This window comes from Megascapheus bottae, chromosome 5 (assembly GCF_031878675.1).
Source record: "Megascapheus bottae isolate mThoBot1 chromosome 5, mThoBot2.hap1, whole genome shotgun sequence".
NCBI lineage: Eukaryota > Metazoa > Chordata > Mammalia > Rodentia > Geomyidae > Megascapheus > Megascapheus bottae.
In genome coordinates, this window is record NC_143513.1 from 6,543,873 (window position 1) to 6,562,761 (window position 18,889).

At 43.4% G+C, this 18,889-nt stretch overlaps 1 protein-coding gene across 1 annotated transcript in view; it reads right to left on the minus strand.

Moving 5' to 3' along the window:
• The window catches only part of Gli3 (GLI family zinc finger 3), a 96,377-nt gene extending 93,073 nt beyond the window's left edge, over nt 1-3,304 (minus strand). The window contains exons 1-2 of the mRNA XM_090333217.1: nt 3,277-3,304; nt 1,178-1,283 (exon numbers count right to left, since the gene is read on the minus strand). Of these exons, the coding sequence (XP_090189343.1) occupies nt 1,178-1,283; nt 3,277-3,304 (134 nt within the window). The remainder of the gene's footprint in view (nt 1-1,177; nt 1,284-3,276) is intronic.
• Between the last annotated feature and the right edge of the window lie 15,585 nt (nt 3,305-18,889).

The following is an 18,889-nucleotide window of genomic DNA, read 5'->3' on the forward strand; positions in this document are numbered from 1 at the left end:
AAAGTTGCACAGTAAGTCACAAGTTTGGTCATTTTTCCTCTCTAAATACCCACTTCTCCTTTAATACTTAGAGAAGTCTGCAACACAGATTTATGACTTACCTCCAGGCAACTATGCACTGAAATTACAATTCAGTAATGGGAGATGGATCTAGAAAAACTGTGGGTAAAATATTATATGTGTACTTGGGCATGTAGTTAAGCTTGTTAATATCAATTAATTCTGTTCACAGAGGAGGACTTGTTTTAAAACAACTTCATTTTTTCCCTTCTGTATAATATGTAATTACACAGCTGTAACTAATAGCTGTGCAGATGCAATCCACCATTTAAATAACTAGCATTATTCTTCAATGTGTTATTTGTGTTTTTCTAACTATACTGTCTCAAAATGAACAGTAATTACTCCCTAGGACTAAAAGAGTATATATCAAGGCTATCACTGAATGACAGTCCCTCCCATAGAGTGGGCCCCAGTACAACTGGGATCCAGTTTGCTGGAAAACACTGAAAGGGATTCATTTTAGATTTTAAATCTACACTTGTTTTTTTTTTAACCTCCAAGCCAAAAAAAAAGAAGAAGAAGATATTTTATTTCAACAAGATTTTCTTTACCCTTTTCTAATGCAAGCTCCCTCTATCATTCCTTCCTTTTATCTTTATGCAAACCATGTGCTCTGGCACACTGGCCATTTTGTTCGGGTGACATTCCCATCCATCAAGTGACTGTGGGTATACATACCACCCGAGCTATGAAAATCTACCATAAAATTTTCATTACGATCTACTATGATCCCCAAGACAAGACTTTCATGTAACAAAAACATTTAGCATGAAAAACTTCAAAGTTAATCTGGACCAAATACATACTTAAAGAAGTAACCTTCCATGAAGCTTGAACTTTTTTTTTTCTCATTTTGTGTTAAATGAACACAAGTCAAGAGAATATATAGAAAAATGCTTACAAGCTAGCTGCCTCCTAAGAAAGAAATTTCTCAGGGAGCAGCGGGGTTCTGCTACCATGAGTTCAGGAACAGACAGATTTGCTACATTTTGAAACTTATATTCCTGTCACAACTTCAAAGCCTAGGAGATGCACCATTCACAAAAGACCTGAGACCCACAGAAAGCTGCTCTCTTCTTCCATTTTCCTTCACGTGCAAACTTTGAATACTTACACATGCAATGGAGGAATAGGAGACGGATCGTAGTGGTACCGGCCCTCATGATGTCTGGCATCGATGGGGACGGGAGGATGGAAGGCAGGAAAAAGATGAGGAGGGTCTGAAAAGGAAAAAAGAGACCATCATGTGTAAAATCAACTCTGTGAAACAGCATCTCCCACCTGCCAAAGCAACTTTGTGTTCCCCTCTCTGCCTCCTACACAGAGCTGACAGTGAGAATTTCAGGAAGAACCCTTGATAGTTCAAGATGAGGGTCCCTGAGCCACAGAGCATGAGTGCATGAGCATAAGGACCTGAGCAAATATACTCTGTGAGGTAGCTAAAATTTAGACAGGAAAGCCAGAAGAAGAGGGCACCCGATGCATAGTTCCTTGTGACGGAACTAAGGCTATCTAGAGGGAAAGCTAAAGGAAGCCACACTGAAAACTAAGAGGGCAGGGCATTATGGCTCATTGCTGTAATCCCAGCTTCCTCATACAGAAGCAGCATTTAAGAATGACAAGTGGCTCTCACCTATAATCCCAGGTACTCAGGAGGCTGAGATGTGAGGATGACTGTGCAAAGTCAGTCTGGGCAAGAATGTCTCTGAGGCTCTTATCTCCACTTGACAAGCAAAAGGCCAGAAGAGGAGCTGTATGTAGCTCAAGCTGGTAGAGTACTCGCCTTGGGTGAAAAGACTAAGGGACAGCTTCCAAGCCCTGAGTCCAAGCCCTACTACTGGCACTTTACTTTTTACCTCTCAGTCAACTTCTTAACAATTTTTTTTTTTTTTTGCCAGTCCTGGGCTTGAGCTCAGGGCCTGAGCACTGTCCTTGGACTTTCTCAAGGCTAGAGCTCTACTACTTGAGCCTCAGCACCATTTCTGGCTTTTTTCTATGCATGTGGTACCGAGGTCTTCGTGCATGCTAGGCAAGCACCTGGCCAAACTCCCGGCCTCATAACAAAATTCTTGCCAGCAGATAAATAGGTGTTAAGTACATCTGTCTTTCTCTATGTGGGCACAAAAACAATTTATACATGTAGCTCACACACACACACACACACACACACACACACACACACGCACATACACACGCGTCTAAAATACATGAATTTATTCTCATAGATGCATCCTATATCCATGTTATTATCTGTAATATGAGTATTTATAATGAATTTGCAGTAATTCATGTACACATGGAAGACCAATTATTAATTTGATAAAATCAAACACATGTACCCAAGCAGTATATAAAACTCTACATGGGGCCAGGAGCATGGCCTAGTGGTAGAGTGCTTATCAAGCATGCTCAAAGCCCTGGGTTTGATTCCTCAGTACCACATACACAGAAAATGACAGGAAGTGGTGCTGTGGCTCAAAGGAGTAGAACACTAGCCTTGAGAGAGCTCAAGGACAGTGCCCAAGCCCTGAGTTCAAGCCCCAGGACTGGCAAAAAAAAAAAATTAATCCTAATTCCCAGGTCATTAAAGCGGCCACTTCTCAACTATTGAGTCTGATAGTTAATATGGACTGAATGGATTTTTTTGTATCTTTGTTCACACTAGACACAGCAGTTAGTTCTGTCCCATCGAAACTGCGTTCTGAAATTAGATTTAAAAAACAGAAAATAACTGGATGTGCAGAACACATCTGGTTTTCATTTGTTTCACAGTTTCTATGTTTTCTTCTCAATTAAGCTTAGAAGTTGTTCTGCCAGGTTCTAGTGCCTATAATCCTAGTTAGTCAGGAGACAGAGATCTGAGGATGGAGGTTCGAAGACAACTCTAGGCAGTAAAGTCCATGAGGCTTTTATCTCCAATTATAAGCAAGAAGCTACAAGTGGAACTGAGCTCAAGTGATAGACCACTAGCTTTGAACACAAATGCCAAGCAAGACCATAGGGCCCTGAATTCAAGCACCAGTACTAGTGCCAGTGTACACACATACACACGAGCACACACATGTACACAGTCACACTCTGAATCCCCACACATTCAGAAAAGATGCCCCTACACTTTCAAATGCTGAGTGCTCAGCTAGCTCTTTGGTTTGTCATTTCTATGTGAATCCACACTACATTCCATCACAGGCCCAGCGTGCTATCCACGCAAACCCCAGTGACAAGAACAGGCAGCCGCCATCATTATCCACCTCGTAGCTTATTATTTACACATGAGCAGGACGGCTGTGTCACATCATAACTCAAGGGTGTGTGTAATAAGTTAGCACAGCACAGCCATCTCTTGCCCTGACTCTTGACAAAACACCCCATGGTGGCTTCTCCGAAGTCAGGCAAAAACTGCTGAAGCAGAAGTAAGTGCCACCAAACCCAGCCACCTTCTATTTATCATGCGATTTCCTGACTGATGGCTCCACAACCCAGCTGCTAAGTGCTGTGTACTCTGCTGTCAGCCAACTAACGTACTAAATGGAAGACAGCGAGAATAATTTGCCGATGTCGGGGAATCAATTTTACTGGGAGAATTAAACTGGGGGTGGGTTGCAGAGCAGGGGTAAAGAGTCGGCTCTACATGTATACGCGTGAAAAGATGATTTATTATGCACTAGCAAACAGGAGATTTTACTAAAGAACAAGAGTCATCTTTACTAAACGGAGATTTAAAGACTATGTACTCTCTGAGGCTTGCATGAAATAGTCTTTAAACTCTCCAAATATGGAGATGCTTGATACAAGTTTAAACTGAAATGCATAATGAAAATATTTGCATGTGGCAGAGTTGTCAATTTTCAATTCACAACCACCTGGGTTACTCTGAAAACCTGTGGCCACAGAATAACCAGAAGAGAGATTTATCTGTAGTTTCATCCTTTTGCTCCCAAGAAATATTTTTTTTTCTTTTCTTTTCATTTTTTTTGTAGCCTCAGGCTATCAGATCTCCTGGATACCATCCTGGGAAATTTGTCTTTTAAGGTTTGAAATTTGCATACAAATATTGTAGATTTGAAAACAGAGAGATCAAAGTTAGCTCAGGGAGTGCCCTGAAGGAGAAGTTCACCAAAGGCAGCAAGGAGAGCCTGGCAGTGCCCAGGCTGGGACCACAGGGAACACACACCTTCTGAGTTAGATGTAGAAGACGGTGTGTACCCTAGTTCTGAGATTTGTTCTATAGTGGAGATAGACTTGATCCCCTGTGGGTAGAACCAGTCCCTTCCATAAGAATGTGTGGGTCCTTTCAACCTCACCCCATTCCCATTTCATTGGTAGAAATATTAAAATGAGGGCCCGGAGTTTGGTCTAGTGGTAGAGTGCTTGCCTAGCATGCACGAAGACCGGGGTTCCATTCCTCGGTATCATATACACAGAAAAAGCTGGAAGTGGTGCTGTGGCTCAAGTGGTAGAGCAACAGTCTTGAGCTGAAAAGCTCAGGGACAGCTCCCAGGTCCAGAGTTCAAGTCCCATGACTGACCAAAAATAAATAAATAAGTAAATAAAACATAAGTAAACTTCCCTTTTCCATAAGAAAAAGTTTTTAAAATTGGGGAAGTCAGTGAAGGAAAGAGAAAAACTCCAACAGTTCCCCCCCCCACATCTCCCCCAATCACTCTAACAAGATGGTAAAAGCACAGACTTAGTCCCTATCTCTTCCCAAGCCTGAAGACTCTCCAGTCCCCACCCTGACCTTTTTCAGGACTCAGTGACCTAATGGAAACATTGCCACTTACATTGACTGCAAAATGTGGACTAAGTCACTAACTCAGACATCCTTGCTATTCCAACCTGTGACAGCATGTCTAACAAGTACAAGACCTTAAGTGAAACCAAAGTGACATCAAGAAAGAAAATAAAATAAGCCAGCACGGTGGCTCAGCTACTCAGGAGGCTGAGATCTGAGGATCAAGGTTCAAAAGCCAGCTCAGTTACTGAAGAACATAAGACTCTTATCTCCAATTAATCACTAGAAAATTCGAAGTGCGGCTTGTGGCTCGGGGGTAGGGCTATAGCCTTGAGCTGAAGAGCTCAGGGACAGCATCCAGGCCCAGAGTTCAAGCCCCATGACCCACAAAAATAAATACACAAACAAATAAATCTACTATTTTCTCACCTACAGCATTACAAAAGAAGGCATCTAGAAACTATTTTACACAGTCTGTCTTTTGTCAATAAAGTTTTATTAGAGGACTACTTTGCCATGTGTTTGCATATAACACACATGGCTACATTCATACAACAATGGCAAAACTGACTAATAATTTCCAGAAAGTTTTACACTTTTGTCATGTGGGGGTAGGCTCCTGCTTATTCTGTATAGATAACTGACTTTTTAAAGTAGATTCAAAATTCCTTAAACATCAACCTTTCTCAGACACCAACCTACAAAACTTAGAAATACCTTTATAAAGGCTGGCACTAGTGACTCATACTTGTAAAACTACTTACTTCAGGAGGCTAAGATCAGAGGATCTTGGTTCAAATTCAACATGGGCAGGAAAAGTATGAGATTCTTATCCATAATTAATCACCAAAAAGACAGAATGGAAGTTGTGGCTCAAGTCCTATCTTGCCAGCCTTGAGCAAAAAAACTAAAAGGGCAGTATCTAGGCCCTGACTTCAAGCCCTAGCAGTAGCCCCCCGAAAAAAGGAAGAGTTTTAAATCTAATGAACGAAACTGACCACATATGTAGCAAAATTTTAATTATGAATTAATGAAGACATATTTAAACTTACACATGGAAGTAATTAACAACAAAATTCATGCGATTTCTTAAATCCAATAAATATTTATTTCTGACCACTACTCCAATAGTCCTGAATCCCATGACTTCTCTGACTCTCTTTCTTTTAATCAATGTCAGGATAATGTATAAAAGAGTTATAGTTACATTGGTCAGGTAGTAGGTGCATTACTTCTCGCACACTGATATCTCTCATGGTTTTGTCCCTGTTGCCCTCGCCCCTCCCCACGCAATCATCTTATTTTCACCCTCTCCTTCCCTATTTCAAATAAAGAAATATACATCTATACAATATGCCAGATAACAAAGTCAGACACAGTAACAACATGAAATTAACCACAAGGCAAAAAAAAAAAAAAGAGAAGAGAAATAACACAGTACATTAAGAACAACAATCACACACAAAGCTCTTGTTTCCATATCCTAGAGTTCATTTCATTTAGTCTCATTCTATATACCTTACGTATATAGGGTTTGAACTATTGTAATCCTCTGCTAGGAGAGTCCTAGATGTATACTAATTATTACAAATGAGGGAAACCATTGAGCCTATTTTCTTTGGGGTCTGGCTTACTTCACTTAATATGATTTTTTTCCAAGTCTTTCCATTCCCTTACAAATGGGGCAATGTCATTCTTTCTGATGGCAGCCTAGAATTCCACTGTATATAAGTACCACATCTTATTGATCTATTCATCTATTCAAGGACATCTGGGTAGGTTCCATATCTTAGCTATGGTAAATAATGCTGCAATGAACATTGTTGTGCTAGTGGTTTCAGTATGTCCTTGTTTCTGGACTTTTGGGTAAAAGCCAAGGAGTAGGACTGTTGGATCACAGGGCAGCTCTGTTTAGTTTTTTGAGGAATCTCCATACTGCTTTCTAAAGTGGTTGAATGAGTTTACACTCCCAAGACTTAACCAACTAAACAGACCTATTTCAAGTAATGAAATAGAAATGGCAATAAGAGACTTTTCATCCAAGAAAAGCCCAGCACCTGATGGATTCACAGCTGAATTCCATTAAGGCCTTCAAAGCAGAGCTCACACCAATACTCCTCAAACTCTTCAATGAAATTGAAGTCTCTTTGCCAAACTCATTCTATGAAGCTAGTAGCATAACCCTCATCCCAAAACCAGACAGGGACTCATCAAAGAAAGAGAACTAAAGCCCCATTTCTTTGATGAACATTGATGCAAAACTTCTCAACAAAATACTGGCCAATCGTCTTCAACAACTCATCAAAAAATTATACACTATGATTAAACAGGATTCATACAGGGATGCAAAGCCGGTTCAAACCGCAAATCAAATAATACAATTCATTACATAAACAGGAGCAAGCACAAGAATCACATGGTTATCTCAACAGATGCAAAAAAAAAAAAAAAAAAAAAAAAAAAAGGCTGTGCTTGACAAACCTACAGCTAGCATTATACTTAATGGTGAAAAGCTAAAACCATTTCCTCTAAAATCAGGAACGAGACAAGGATGCCCACTCTCTCTACTCTACTCCTCTTTACTATGTTATTAGAATTACTAGCCAGAGCAGTTAAGGCAAGAAGCAAACATAAAGGGGATTCAAATAGGCAAAGAAGAAGTGAAAATTTTCCTCTTTGCAGATGACATGATTCTGTATTTAAAAAATCCTATAGACTCCACTCTCAAGTTGCTTGAGCTGATATGAAACTTTGCAAAGTAGCAGGGTATAAAATTAACCCTCAAAACTGAACTGCTTTCCTGTATGCCAACAATAAGAAGAGCAAGGCAGAAATCAGGAAAGCAATTCCTTTTGCAATAGCCTCAAAGAAAATAAAATACTTAGGGATTAACTAAGAATGTAAAGGACCTTTATGATGAAAACTTTAAAAGCCTGAAAAAGGAAATTAAAGGACTGAGGAAGTGGAAAAACCTCCCATGCTCCTGGATTGGAAGAATTAACATCGTGAAAATGGCAATCCTGTCAAGGGCTATCTACAAATTCAACACAATACCCATCAATATCCCAATGCCATTCTTTAATGAAATAGAGAAAGTAATTCAAAAATTCATATGGAATAATAAAAGACCCCGTATAGCAAAATCCTTAGCTTAAAGAACAGCACTGGAGCAATAGCAATATCAAAGTTTAGACTCAGAGCTATAGAAACCAAAACAGCTCGATACTGACACAAGAACAGGCCCGAGGACCAATGGAATATAACTGAAGAACCAGAAATCAACCCACACACCTATGGCCACCTAATATTTAATATGGGAGCCAAAAAATAGGATGGAAGAAAGACAGCCTCTTCAACAAATGGTGCTGGCAGAATTGGTTAGGCCCCTGTAAAAAAACTAAAGTTGGATCCTAATATGTCACCCTGCACCAGAATTAATTAAAATTGATCAAAGACCTTGAGGTAAAATCAGATATCCTGAAAATGTACCTGAATAGGAGGTACATTAGGTCACCTTGGCACAGGTCAAAACTTTATTAATAAAGACTTAGAAACACAGCCAATTAAAGTTTGGACAAATGGGACTGCATTAAACTGCCATGGACATTCTCTTAATACTCAAAGGACAAGCTTTCTGCCATTTCTTCAGTAGAAATACGTGAAACTAACTTAATGGATACTTTAGTTCTAAATACTAGCCGCCACTGTTCCTATACTCTGGTCAGGCACAATTCATGCTTGGACCAAATACCCAAACCTAAGTGATAAAGGGCTCTTAGAAGGTGAGTTAAGCCAAGAATCTACTGGATGCCCAATGGCAGGAAAAAGCATCAAATCTCCCAATTGGCCAGCCAATCTGAGTTTCTCACCCAAAATCTATGGGAGACGTCCTGCCTCTAAACTCCCCTCCCCATAGTCAAGTACCGCCCCCCAACATGTGTGTGTTGCCTACCAAGAGAAAAAAAAGAAAAGGGAAATCAAGCTCACAGTGGTGATTTCGAATCTGCTCTACTTTCTCAAAGAAATCACAGGAAAACACAAAGAATCACTACTCTAAAAAAGTGACAAGACGGGAAGGAAATGGGAACAAAAACATGAGAAAGGGTATCAATGTATAAGAAGTAATGCACCTACTACCTGACAAACGTAACTGTAACCCCTCTATAAATGATCCTGACAATTTTTAAAAAAAAGTAAAACAAATAAATAAAAATGTGACAAACCCATTTGCTTTGAAATAGGCTGACAACAGATTGCACTGACAATAAATCAGCTTTGGAAGTTAAAAGACAGAATCTAATTACTAGAGACAAATTCTTTTATCAGTAACCTTTTTTTTGGGGGGGGGGAGATACATGCTTTATCCAAAAGTCAAAATTAGCCTCAAAAGTCTATTTGGGGAGGCTGAACGTTTACGAAATGAACGCAGAGGATGCAAATATCTCCAGGAAGGTATTTCCTAGCCCAGGTGCACCTACAGGATCCTTGAAGTCAATGGAGTCAAGAGTTTCCTAGTTCAGCTGTAAGAGCAACATCAGCAAAGCAAGATGGAGCAGCTGTGTAACTAAAATAAGTCAACTGAAAAAGGAACATTTTTCCAGTCTGAAAAATTAACAGAAACAACTAAAGTGTGAAATCCAAGACTCATGATATTTTGTTTTATTAAAAACTCTCATTTTCCTCAGGGGAACCTTCTGATGACCCTACAACCAGTATTTTCTATGCCCAGTTATTATTAATACCCTCACATCGTTGTTCTCTTCATTTTCTAACATCAGATCATTCTGAGAACCAAGGATGCACTAAATAATCTACCTCAAGTCCTATGGAATTAATGCCTTAGGGTGCAAGCTGAATGCTTTACTTCAACACCAAAACACATCAAATACGACCCCAATCGACAGAAACTTAGATTCTCTCTCTCTCTCTTTCCCAGAAATTCAGATGTTTCCTCTCCCTAAGAAATTCAGATCTCTCTGTCTCTGTCTCTCTCAGCTGTCTCCTCTTCCAATACTCCACAGGTTTCCAAACACAACATCAATGCAGAGCCCACCTCACCCTGAGTGTTAAGCTCCCCGACTTCTACTTGCTAGGGCTCCCTACTGAGCAGTCCATAACTTCCTATGGGTACTGCACCATCACACACGCACGCACGCACGCACGCACGCATACAATGGTCCAGCAGGCAGCAATAACACCCCCATTACTAAGACCTTTCTAAGGCTCCCAAAGTCCTTTGCTTCCGGGATACTTGAGATTAGGCGAGCTGTGAAAGACCAAATGGAAAAAGGGTTTTGACATAAAAGTTTGGAGGTCAAAAGTTTAAAAGCTCCTGACAGAAATCACAGAATACCCTCTGCCCTCCATCCCACCTCCTCCTTTTTTATTTTTGTCTTTTGTCAATAACATCAAAGGCGTGAGCCAGTTCTTAATGGCATTATTGTTTTGCCTTTGGAATCCCCTGAAATTCTGGCATGTTTATTGCACTGCATACTGAGAACATTAAAATCACTCTCCTTCCCTGTCTCTTTAACCCTCCCTGTCTGGGCTGCATCTTTGCTTATGGGGACATAAAGCTTTTAAGTAAAGATCTTAAGTGGTTTTCTTTCACCATGGTTGTAAAATAATAAAACACAGAACTGGTCTCCTCACAGGAAAATGAAAGAGATGGGAAAGAACCTGTCACTGCTCAAAATGTTCTCTACACTGCCTGGCAGGTAAGAATGCCAAGTGGGATCAGGTATTGCTGACTCACAGCTGTCACCCGGTCATCCTAGCTACTCAGGCTGAGACCTGAGGATCGTCATTCAAAGCCAGCTGGGGCAGGAAAATCCACCAGACTCTTTATTTCCAATTAACCAGCAAAAAGCTGGAAATAGAGCTGTAGCTCAAGTGGGAGACTGCTAGACTAGAGTTAAAAAAAAAAAAAGTACAGTACCCAAGCACTGAATTCAAATCCCTAATACCAAGACTGCAAATAAGACTGCCTATTTTTTCTCTTACCTCTCCCTACAAAATCAATCCTGTATAAACCAATGATCACAAGGTTTACTCAAGTCCCCCAGAGACACTGCCCATCTGAACTCCTATCAAATGACCACCTGAGTGATCACGAACTGTTTTACAATTGAATGCCATGCACCCCACTCTGACCTCCAGGCTGTAACTGCCTCAAAGCCATCCCTGAAAGTGCAAGTAGAAAGCCCACAGCTCCTTGAACACAAGCTACCAACTACTCCTGAAGTCCACGCTGAGTGAGCATCTCTGACTGCCTCTCCCCTTGACTAACTCGTTCCACTCCATCTCACCAGGCTAGCCTATTCCACTGAGAGGGCTGAACAAATTTCAGGTTATCTCTGACCTGCCACCTTTTGGGGCATCTGTCTCCATGGTAATGCACTTAACATGTAAGGGGCACGTAGCCTGGGCATCCTTGCTTGCCATGCCAGCTGAGGGCAATGCTGCTCATTTCTACTTTCCCTTCTTGTTTCTGATAGTCCAGGCAAACAAAAATGTTTAGAAGGTATGGCAGGCTTGGGGTGTTAAGACCCCATTTTGCCAATGGCGAATAATCACTCTTAAGGAACTGTGTAGTTGTGTGGATGTGGATTTGTGTGGATGTATATATGTATGTATGCATATGTATGTATATGTGAGCATCTGTGTTTCTATGTATGTCTGTGTATGTGTAGTAGTACTAGAACTCGGGGCTTCACAACAAGGCCTGGGCGTGGTTTTTTTTTTTTTTTCCCCTCTCAAGGCTGGTGCTCTACCTCTTGAGCCACATCTTTACTGCTGGCTTTGTGCTGGCTGTTTGGGAGATAAGAATCCTCTCATGATCCTCTTCTTTCAGTTTCCTGATCAGCTAGGATGACAGACATGAACCATCACTGCCTGACTCAGAGGTTTTTAGTTGTCCACAAGGCCTCCAGTTTTCTGGCTGCCTTCTCTGTATCTCAGCAGGTAACACGGGTGGCCGGCTCCTCTCCAAACCCCTCCAGCCAGCCCTAGCAGCCATCCACCTGGGCCCAGGAAACACAGCAATCTCCATCAGGGCCCACTCCTCTCTCTTCCAAAGCAGCCTGGTATTTAAATCTATAGCCTAGGTTTCAGTCTCCACAAGCCATGCTTCTTAGATAACTGAACTCAGTGATGCCCCAGCATTCCCGAGGCCACTGCAGGACAGAGAACCTATTCCACTGAAATCTGTAGCTCTGCCTGGTTTCCCTGGAATCACACAGAATTCCTTGAAGACTTCATCCTCATGCTGGCACTAGCAGATTCTGTTGATATATCCTGTACCTCCTTCATGGATGGTTCCTTGTCAAATGCACTTCAAGACAGCACAACTGCTCCATCTATCTTTGCTGCTTGCTAAAATTCCAAAAGATGAAAGCCATGAGAACAGGAGATGGGAGATGTATTTGTAACACAGCCTAGGAATCATACCTGAGACTAAGCATCTGACAAAATTGCTGGATCTGCTGCTCATCTTGAGGGCCGTGATATATTATTCTACAAACTTTCTCACTCTCCCAGAATGGATTCCTCAGAAAAGCCATCCTTCCTACTGCTTAGCCTTCCCCCCAAAAACAAAGATGGCCTGATATTTGGTAATATGTGGTACACTGAAGGCTGTGGGCCATGACTCTTCTGTGTATCGTACTGGCCCTTGACCCTACACCTGCTCTCAAGTGCGTCCGAGGCTGCTGGAACTACTCCCCACATTAATCCATATTTTATAGCTTTCCTCATAAACAAACTTACAACTGCAACTCTTTGACAGTAAAGGTGTGTTTCATCTGTAAAGTCAAGGCCTGGAAGACCCAGTCTTTTTGACATTTGCAAGGCACCAAGATACGTGTGGGAAAGAGACTCATAAATCCTCCAATGCCCACATAAGAACACACAACTGTTCTGCTCCTGTGACAGCAGCATCCCAGCTCCAATATACACTTTCACAGGGGCACACACAGCATCCGGGTCATTTGGATATCTGGAGTACAGTGCTTTGAGGTCCCCAAGCCCCGGTGAGGGGTGGGGGGGAAGATCCTGAGATAGAGAATGGACTGTCACTTCTGTGCTTTTTTGCAAGTCATCAGGCCAGGATCTGCTTCATCTCAATCATGTGGGGTGGAAGACAGCACAGCTTACATCCTGACACAAGGATAGTAAATGACTGCCACCGACAGGTGAACACTTAGGCTACTTTCTGCTTTCCACTTCATTTTACAACTCTTTGGGGGGAAATGAGAGGGGGGGGACAAAAAGGGTGAATCATTGCAAAGCTTGGCCTAGAGACCAGTTCTACACAATTGCTCAGCATGGGGGGTTGTGGCATCTGTGCAGCTGGGATCCAGTGCTCAAAATGACTCAAACCCAGAGTCCAATGTGCCCCTGTGGTCATCTTCACATTCCTGAATAATTTTTGAACAAAATCCCCACATTTCTTAGTCTGCCATGGGCTTCACAATCACTCTAGCTTATTCCTGATGAGATGATAATTCTGCCCTCTCCCAAGCCTTACCTTCTTCCCAGGGTCTAACATAAAAGCTAGACATTGCTGAAAAGAACCTCACAGATGCATGTATTCACAACCCACTCTTACCCCAGGGCCCTGATCAGGAAGGTCAGTCCCACTTCAGCCTTGCATACTCAGAAAAATTTTTTCCAGGCACCAAGGGCCATAGGACAGGGTCCTAGACCCTAAGATGACATTCATGTTGCAAGCAGAGCCGTCGTCATTGCTAACAAAAAGTCACCCGCCATCCCCAGGGTTAACTGGAATTGTTTTAATCAAGACTGAATGAAGCAGAAGTCCCTCTCCACATAAATAAATCACAATTACTAACTGCAAAAACTGAGCAGCTCTCTCCTCCTCTCAAGGCTTAGAACAGCAATTCCCAGGCCAGCCAGCCAGCCAGGCACAAAAGCCCAGACCAAGCTGCAGCAATATCCGCTTGCTGCTCCGTTTATTATTTAAACAGTTTCTTAACGACTCTTCCTGGAGGTGAAGGGGCCAAGCTATTTTCCTTTCCCATCTCCAAGCAGATATGCATGGCTTATTTGAATGTCTCCCAGGTTTACTTTAGTCCTCGGTTAAATACCTTCCAACCAGAGTCAAACAAATAGTTCACTTCATTAGAAAGGCAAACAATTTAGCAAGAGAATAGCAGCTGCACTTCAGGGGAAGTGAGCTGGGCTATCACCCCGCCCACCCAAGCCAGGCAGTGCTACAGTCACCAGTAGCCAGCGCGTGTAACTCACTTCAAAAGCCTTTCCACAAATACTTCTCACATTCTCTGGTAATTAACAGATAACTCCAAAGAGATTATCTGCCCTTGGGCCAAAGGCCTTGGGGGATTATCCACAACCACCCAGAGGTTTCAGGCAGAGTCTGAGAGTGCACCTTTTATTCTAGAACTGCAAGTTGATAAAGCCATCTGAGAAACCAGGAAAAGAAGCAGCAACCCCTGGCCTGCCCCCAGCACCCCACACTTACAATCACGAAAGCAGCAGCCTGATGAAATAATAATACTCATTTGTAGAACAGCTGCATGAAATGCCTGGGAAAACTCAAGACAGCCTAGCCCTAGGGGAGCACTGAGCCAGGCCTGTGTTTGGGGTTCAGGCTCAGGAACACAAGGAGTCACAGCATTTCCCAACCATGATGGGAACACCAAAAATCCATAATAACGGGGAGGGGAAGGGAGGAAAGGCTGTTTAAGGGCACACTCAGGGCACTGCCCTGGCCTTGCAGCCCCTTTACTGATAGGGATAGAGTCCCCATACCTGTTACAAGTCTCCTCAAAAACAAACGGGAGGTCACCAGGAGATGCCAGCTCCACATAACCATCCGTAACACATGAAACTATTTAGGGCTCACATGTCTGTTTTCTACAAAACAGGCTCCACAGTCTCATCCTTTTCTTTTCTTTCTTTACCTGCTCTGAGACTGGCACTTGAACTCCATACCTGACTCACTCACTGGACATTACCAACTGAACCATGCATGCTTCCAACCCCTCTCGCGTCTTTAAGAATACACATATATTCATTACCACCAAAGTGCTGCCACCATACACAGACACACAAGTGACAACAGGAGATAATAATTTCAAATAAATTTGGAGTGGGTGGGTCAGCTGGTCCTAGTACAGCTGAATTCAAGGTTCTACACTGTGGTTGTTCTGGACAAGGTCAGATAATGCAAGTCCAGTACTCGGCTATTAAGAATTTGGTAAACCTCAAATGCCAACTGCAATAAATCATATAAGCCTCTATTAAAACCATAAATCACTCATGAAACTTAATACTGTCAAGAAGAGTAATTAAATGCTAATGTAATAAGTACACAAAAGCAAAAAAAAAAAAACCCAAGTGAAGAGTCTTAAGAGAAAAGGAATTCTAGTCTATGAGAGCTTGAACATAATCCTGTTGGCCAAACAATAAAGTTTATTTTCCTAACCAAAGCCAAGGGCCCTTGGGAGATAAAAATCAAAAGAAAAAGCCACATGTTTAAGACTGAAGACTGAGCACAAGAAAGAGAATGTCTATTCTTCAATGTAGGCAAGCGTGTGCATATGCATGTGCACACGCGCACGCGCGCGCGCACACACACACACACACACACACACACAAATTGACCATAGCCCTTCGTTATCCTGGTAATTTTGGAAAGCAAAGAATGTTGCGAAGTACAGTTATCAGGCAAGGATAGGAGGCCAGTGTGCAACAGAGGTCTTGGGTTTCAAGGAAGGTTCTAGAAGGAAAGCCACAAAGATATTCTGGTTAGTACACTCCTCGCGAGCTGCTGAACAAGTAAGAATGAACTTCTCATTCACATAGGGTACCTGGAACCACAAACTCTCCCTAAGCAGCTTCACGATTTCGAGCACTTCATAATTCATTAAGCAGTTCTGAAACATGAGAATAAATAAACATTTCAAAGGGCCTCACCAGCATCCCCAGGTCCCAGGCACCAGATCCCAGTCCAGAGACCCACAGGAGTCTGTGTCGTGGACCTGAATCGTGGACCACAACACACATGGTGGTGTTGGAAGAACCTCCAGAGAGTGGAGGGCAGGGAAAGGAAGGAAGAAGGTCAGAGAAACCTGTTCTTGCAGAAAAGCCTTGCTCACCAAGTGTGGAGGAGGCATCTCAAATACTCATGGATGGTGATATGCTCTAGAATCTCTCAGATACTTCAGAAGCTGACCCTGGTGGGTCCCTTGGGTATTCATGATGAGAGAGAGGGGAACTCTTGTAAAGGACAATAAAAGGTGGTGGGTATAACACATGGCAAATAGCATGTGCTCCATCATGGTGTTCTTTCTCCCACAATGACCAGGGTGGCCTGCTCAATCAATGAAGAGAGCTGGGGCAGCACCTGTATCAAGCAGTCAATGTCAGGGGAGGAGATATGGGAGGAGCCTTGTACTAGAAAAACCTCCATTGAGGCCCCTCTCCTGACGGACAGTTTGCTGCTTTCACAGCTTTCCTTTACCTTAAACATTTTCAATTCTTTTGTTAGTGGTAGTGGTGGTCCTGGGGCTAGAACTCAGGGCCTGGGAGCTATCCCTGAGCTTTTTCACTCAAGGCCAGAGGTCTACCGCTTTGAGCCACAGCTCCAATTCCAGTTTCCTAATGGTTCATTGGATATAAGAATCTCATGGATTTTCCTGCCCAAGGCTTTGAATCACAATCCTCCAATCTCAGCTTCCTGAGAAGTTAGAATTAGCCAGCAGCACCCCACATGCCTCTGCATTGCATGGAAAGGAGTTAAAATGCTGAGGGGTTTTGGGGGGTGGAGCTCAGTGGCATAGTGCTTGCCTACCAAGCTCTAGACCCCAGGCTCAATCTCCAGCATCACACTTCAGAAGATAAAGAATAGAGCTGGAGACTGCCTTTGCAATGAGTTCCCAGATGACCTGATACTGCTGGCACAGTGACAAGACGAGTAGGGCTGGAGTGGGGGTGGCATTTAGGTGGGGAACAAAGGAAGGTACAGTTGCAGAAAGCCAGTCAGAGCAGAGGAAACGGGAGGCCAACAGGAGTCGTGGAAGGTAAGGTCTTGATGAAGCAAAAGAAAAAGGCCCAGAGCTCCAGGAACCAAAAGAGAAGCCAAAGTCGGGATAAAATCCCAGGGCTCTGGGCCAAGGAATCTCAGTGGTAACCTAGGATCAGGGGGGGAAATGGGGTGGAGGGATGGGAGGAACAGGCTGTGTGGGGAGGGGGCTGACAGGACCCTGATATCCTGCCTCCAGGTAGATGTTCACAAACAGGTAGATCCATGCCAGGAATGAGAACCAAGTGTGCTCTAGAAATCAAGGTGCAAGGTGCAAAACTAGGACAGGCAGATGTGATACTGGTCAGGGGCAGGCTGACAAGAGGCCGCCTGGGGCAAGGAGGTCAGATTAAGGTGTGAAAGGAAAGAAGAAACTGTTCCCACAAGGAAGACTACCTGAGAGCAGTCAGCAGGAAGCTTTCAGCAAAATGTCCAGCAGCCACTGGGGAGGGGTCCAGCCAATAACAGAGGCCTATAGGTAACAGAGGCCTACACCTGTGCAGGGAGCAGAGGGCTGAGACGGAGAGTGAGGCTGGGCACAGGGAAGTTGAACAGGCCAGCAGACAGGCAAGGCTGGGGGCCCTAGTGGGCAGAAAGGAGGCAAGGGTTGCTCTGTTTGTGGCTGGAAAGGAGGAGATAAAGGCAGAAGTGCCATAGCCCAGGACCCAGAGGGGTCTAGAACAGGCAGTGGGTTAACTTGGAAAGTTTTGTTGCTCCAGAGCTTTAAATGAGAGGGAAAGGACAGGACAGGAAGTGCAGTGGCAGGGCTGAGTCAGACACTCAGACACAATTCTTTTACACAACTATGGCCTGAAGTTTAAAAAGACGGGGGTAATCCTTCAGTGCCTGCCTTCAGTATCCAGATGTTGGCTGCAAAACCTTGTCCATTCTCTGTCCCGAGAGAGGAAGAAGAGAGGCCAGGTCAGGGCAAGCAGTGAATACCTGGAGAATTTATCCATAGAGATCAACCCACAAGGCTGACTCCAAGAGGAAGCCTATCTGAGGACCTGGTGCCATCAAAGACCAATCAATTGTCTCAAGACACAATTGTCCACAATCTCCATGTGATCATAGGAGACTGGAGAATCAGGTTGGAGTGCCATAGCAAGGGAGGCCAGAAGCTGGTCTGGGGCTTAGGAATGCAACTGCAAGAAGAGTCACAGCCATTTGGGTTTTATGTTGGGGCAGCTGTGGATGCTCTGAGGCCTGTCTAAGGGACAAGGATTTCTATTAATTCCATGGTCAATTTCATCCCCTTCACATTCCTGGGTTTGGTCTCTATTTGTGGCCTTAGATTCAGCAGGCTGTGAAAAAAAAAAAAATCACAGAGACCAGGAAAAGAAACGAAAAGGGGTGGCTGGGGAGAGTTAATAGTCAACAGCTTTGAAAGGGTAAAGCGCGCTTCAGAAACAGCGAGTTTGCTGGCATTCCCGCCGCTTTTCATGCTTTCGCTCAACAGCTGGAGAAAATGTTTGATCAAAATATTTGTATTATTGTGTTTAAGTGAAATGACATATGACAGCTCATTATCCCAAACTCAGAATTCCCACAGCATCTGTCACAGCCACCCTGTTAGAGACAGTTGTGCCCCGTGGAATATAGGAGGCGGGGGGTACAAAATGTGAGACATAAAAGCGGCAGGCAGCAGACCCCAGGCGGCTGGCATCAAATACCCTGCCCAGCCTCCTCTTAAACAGGAGGGACATTGCCAGAGGGAAAGGGCAGGTGATGCCCTCGCCTTTCCCATCCTCCTCACCCAGCCCAGGTCATAGGATATCTCCCCTACAGGCCAGGAGATTTACACCAGAGAGGGCACACAACAGATCCAAAGTCTCACAGCTGGCCAACGGAAGAGGGAAGACCTATATCAGAAGAGGAAAGATCTATATCCAGAACCTCAGGGCCCTAAAGTATGTGAGGCTTTCACTGTGATCTGGTGCCATTTCAGAGAGAAAAGATATGTGAAACAGTGTGCTGAGTTTTCATCACCAGAAAGCAGGAAGGACCTAGGCACCAAGTAATGC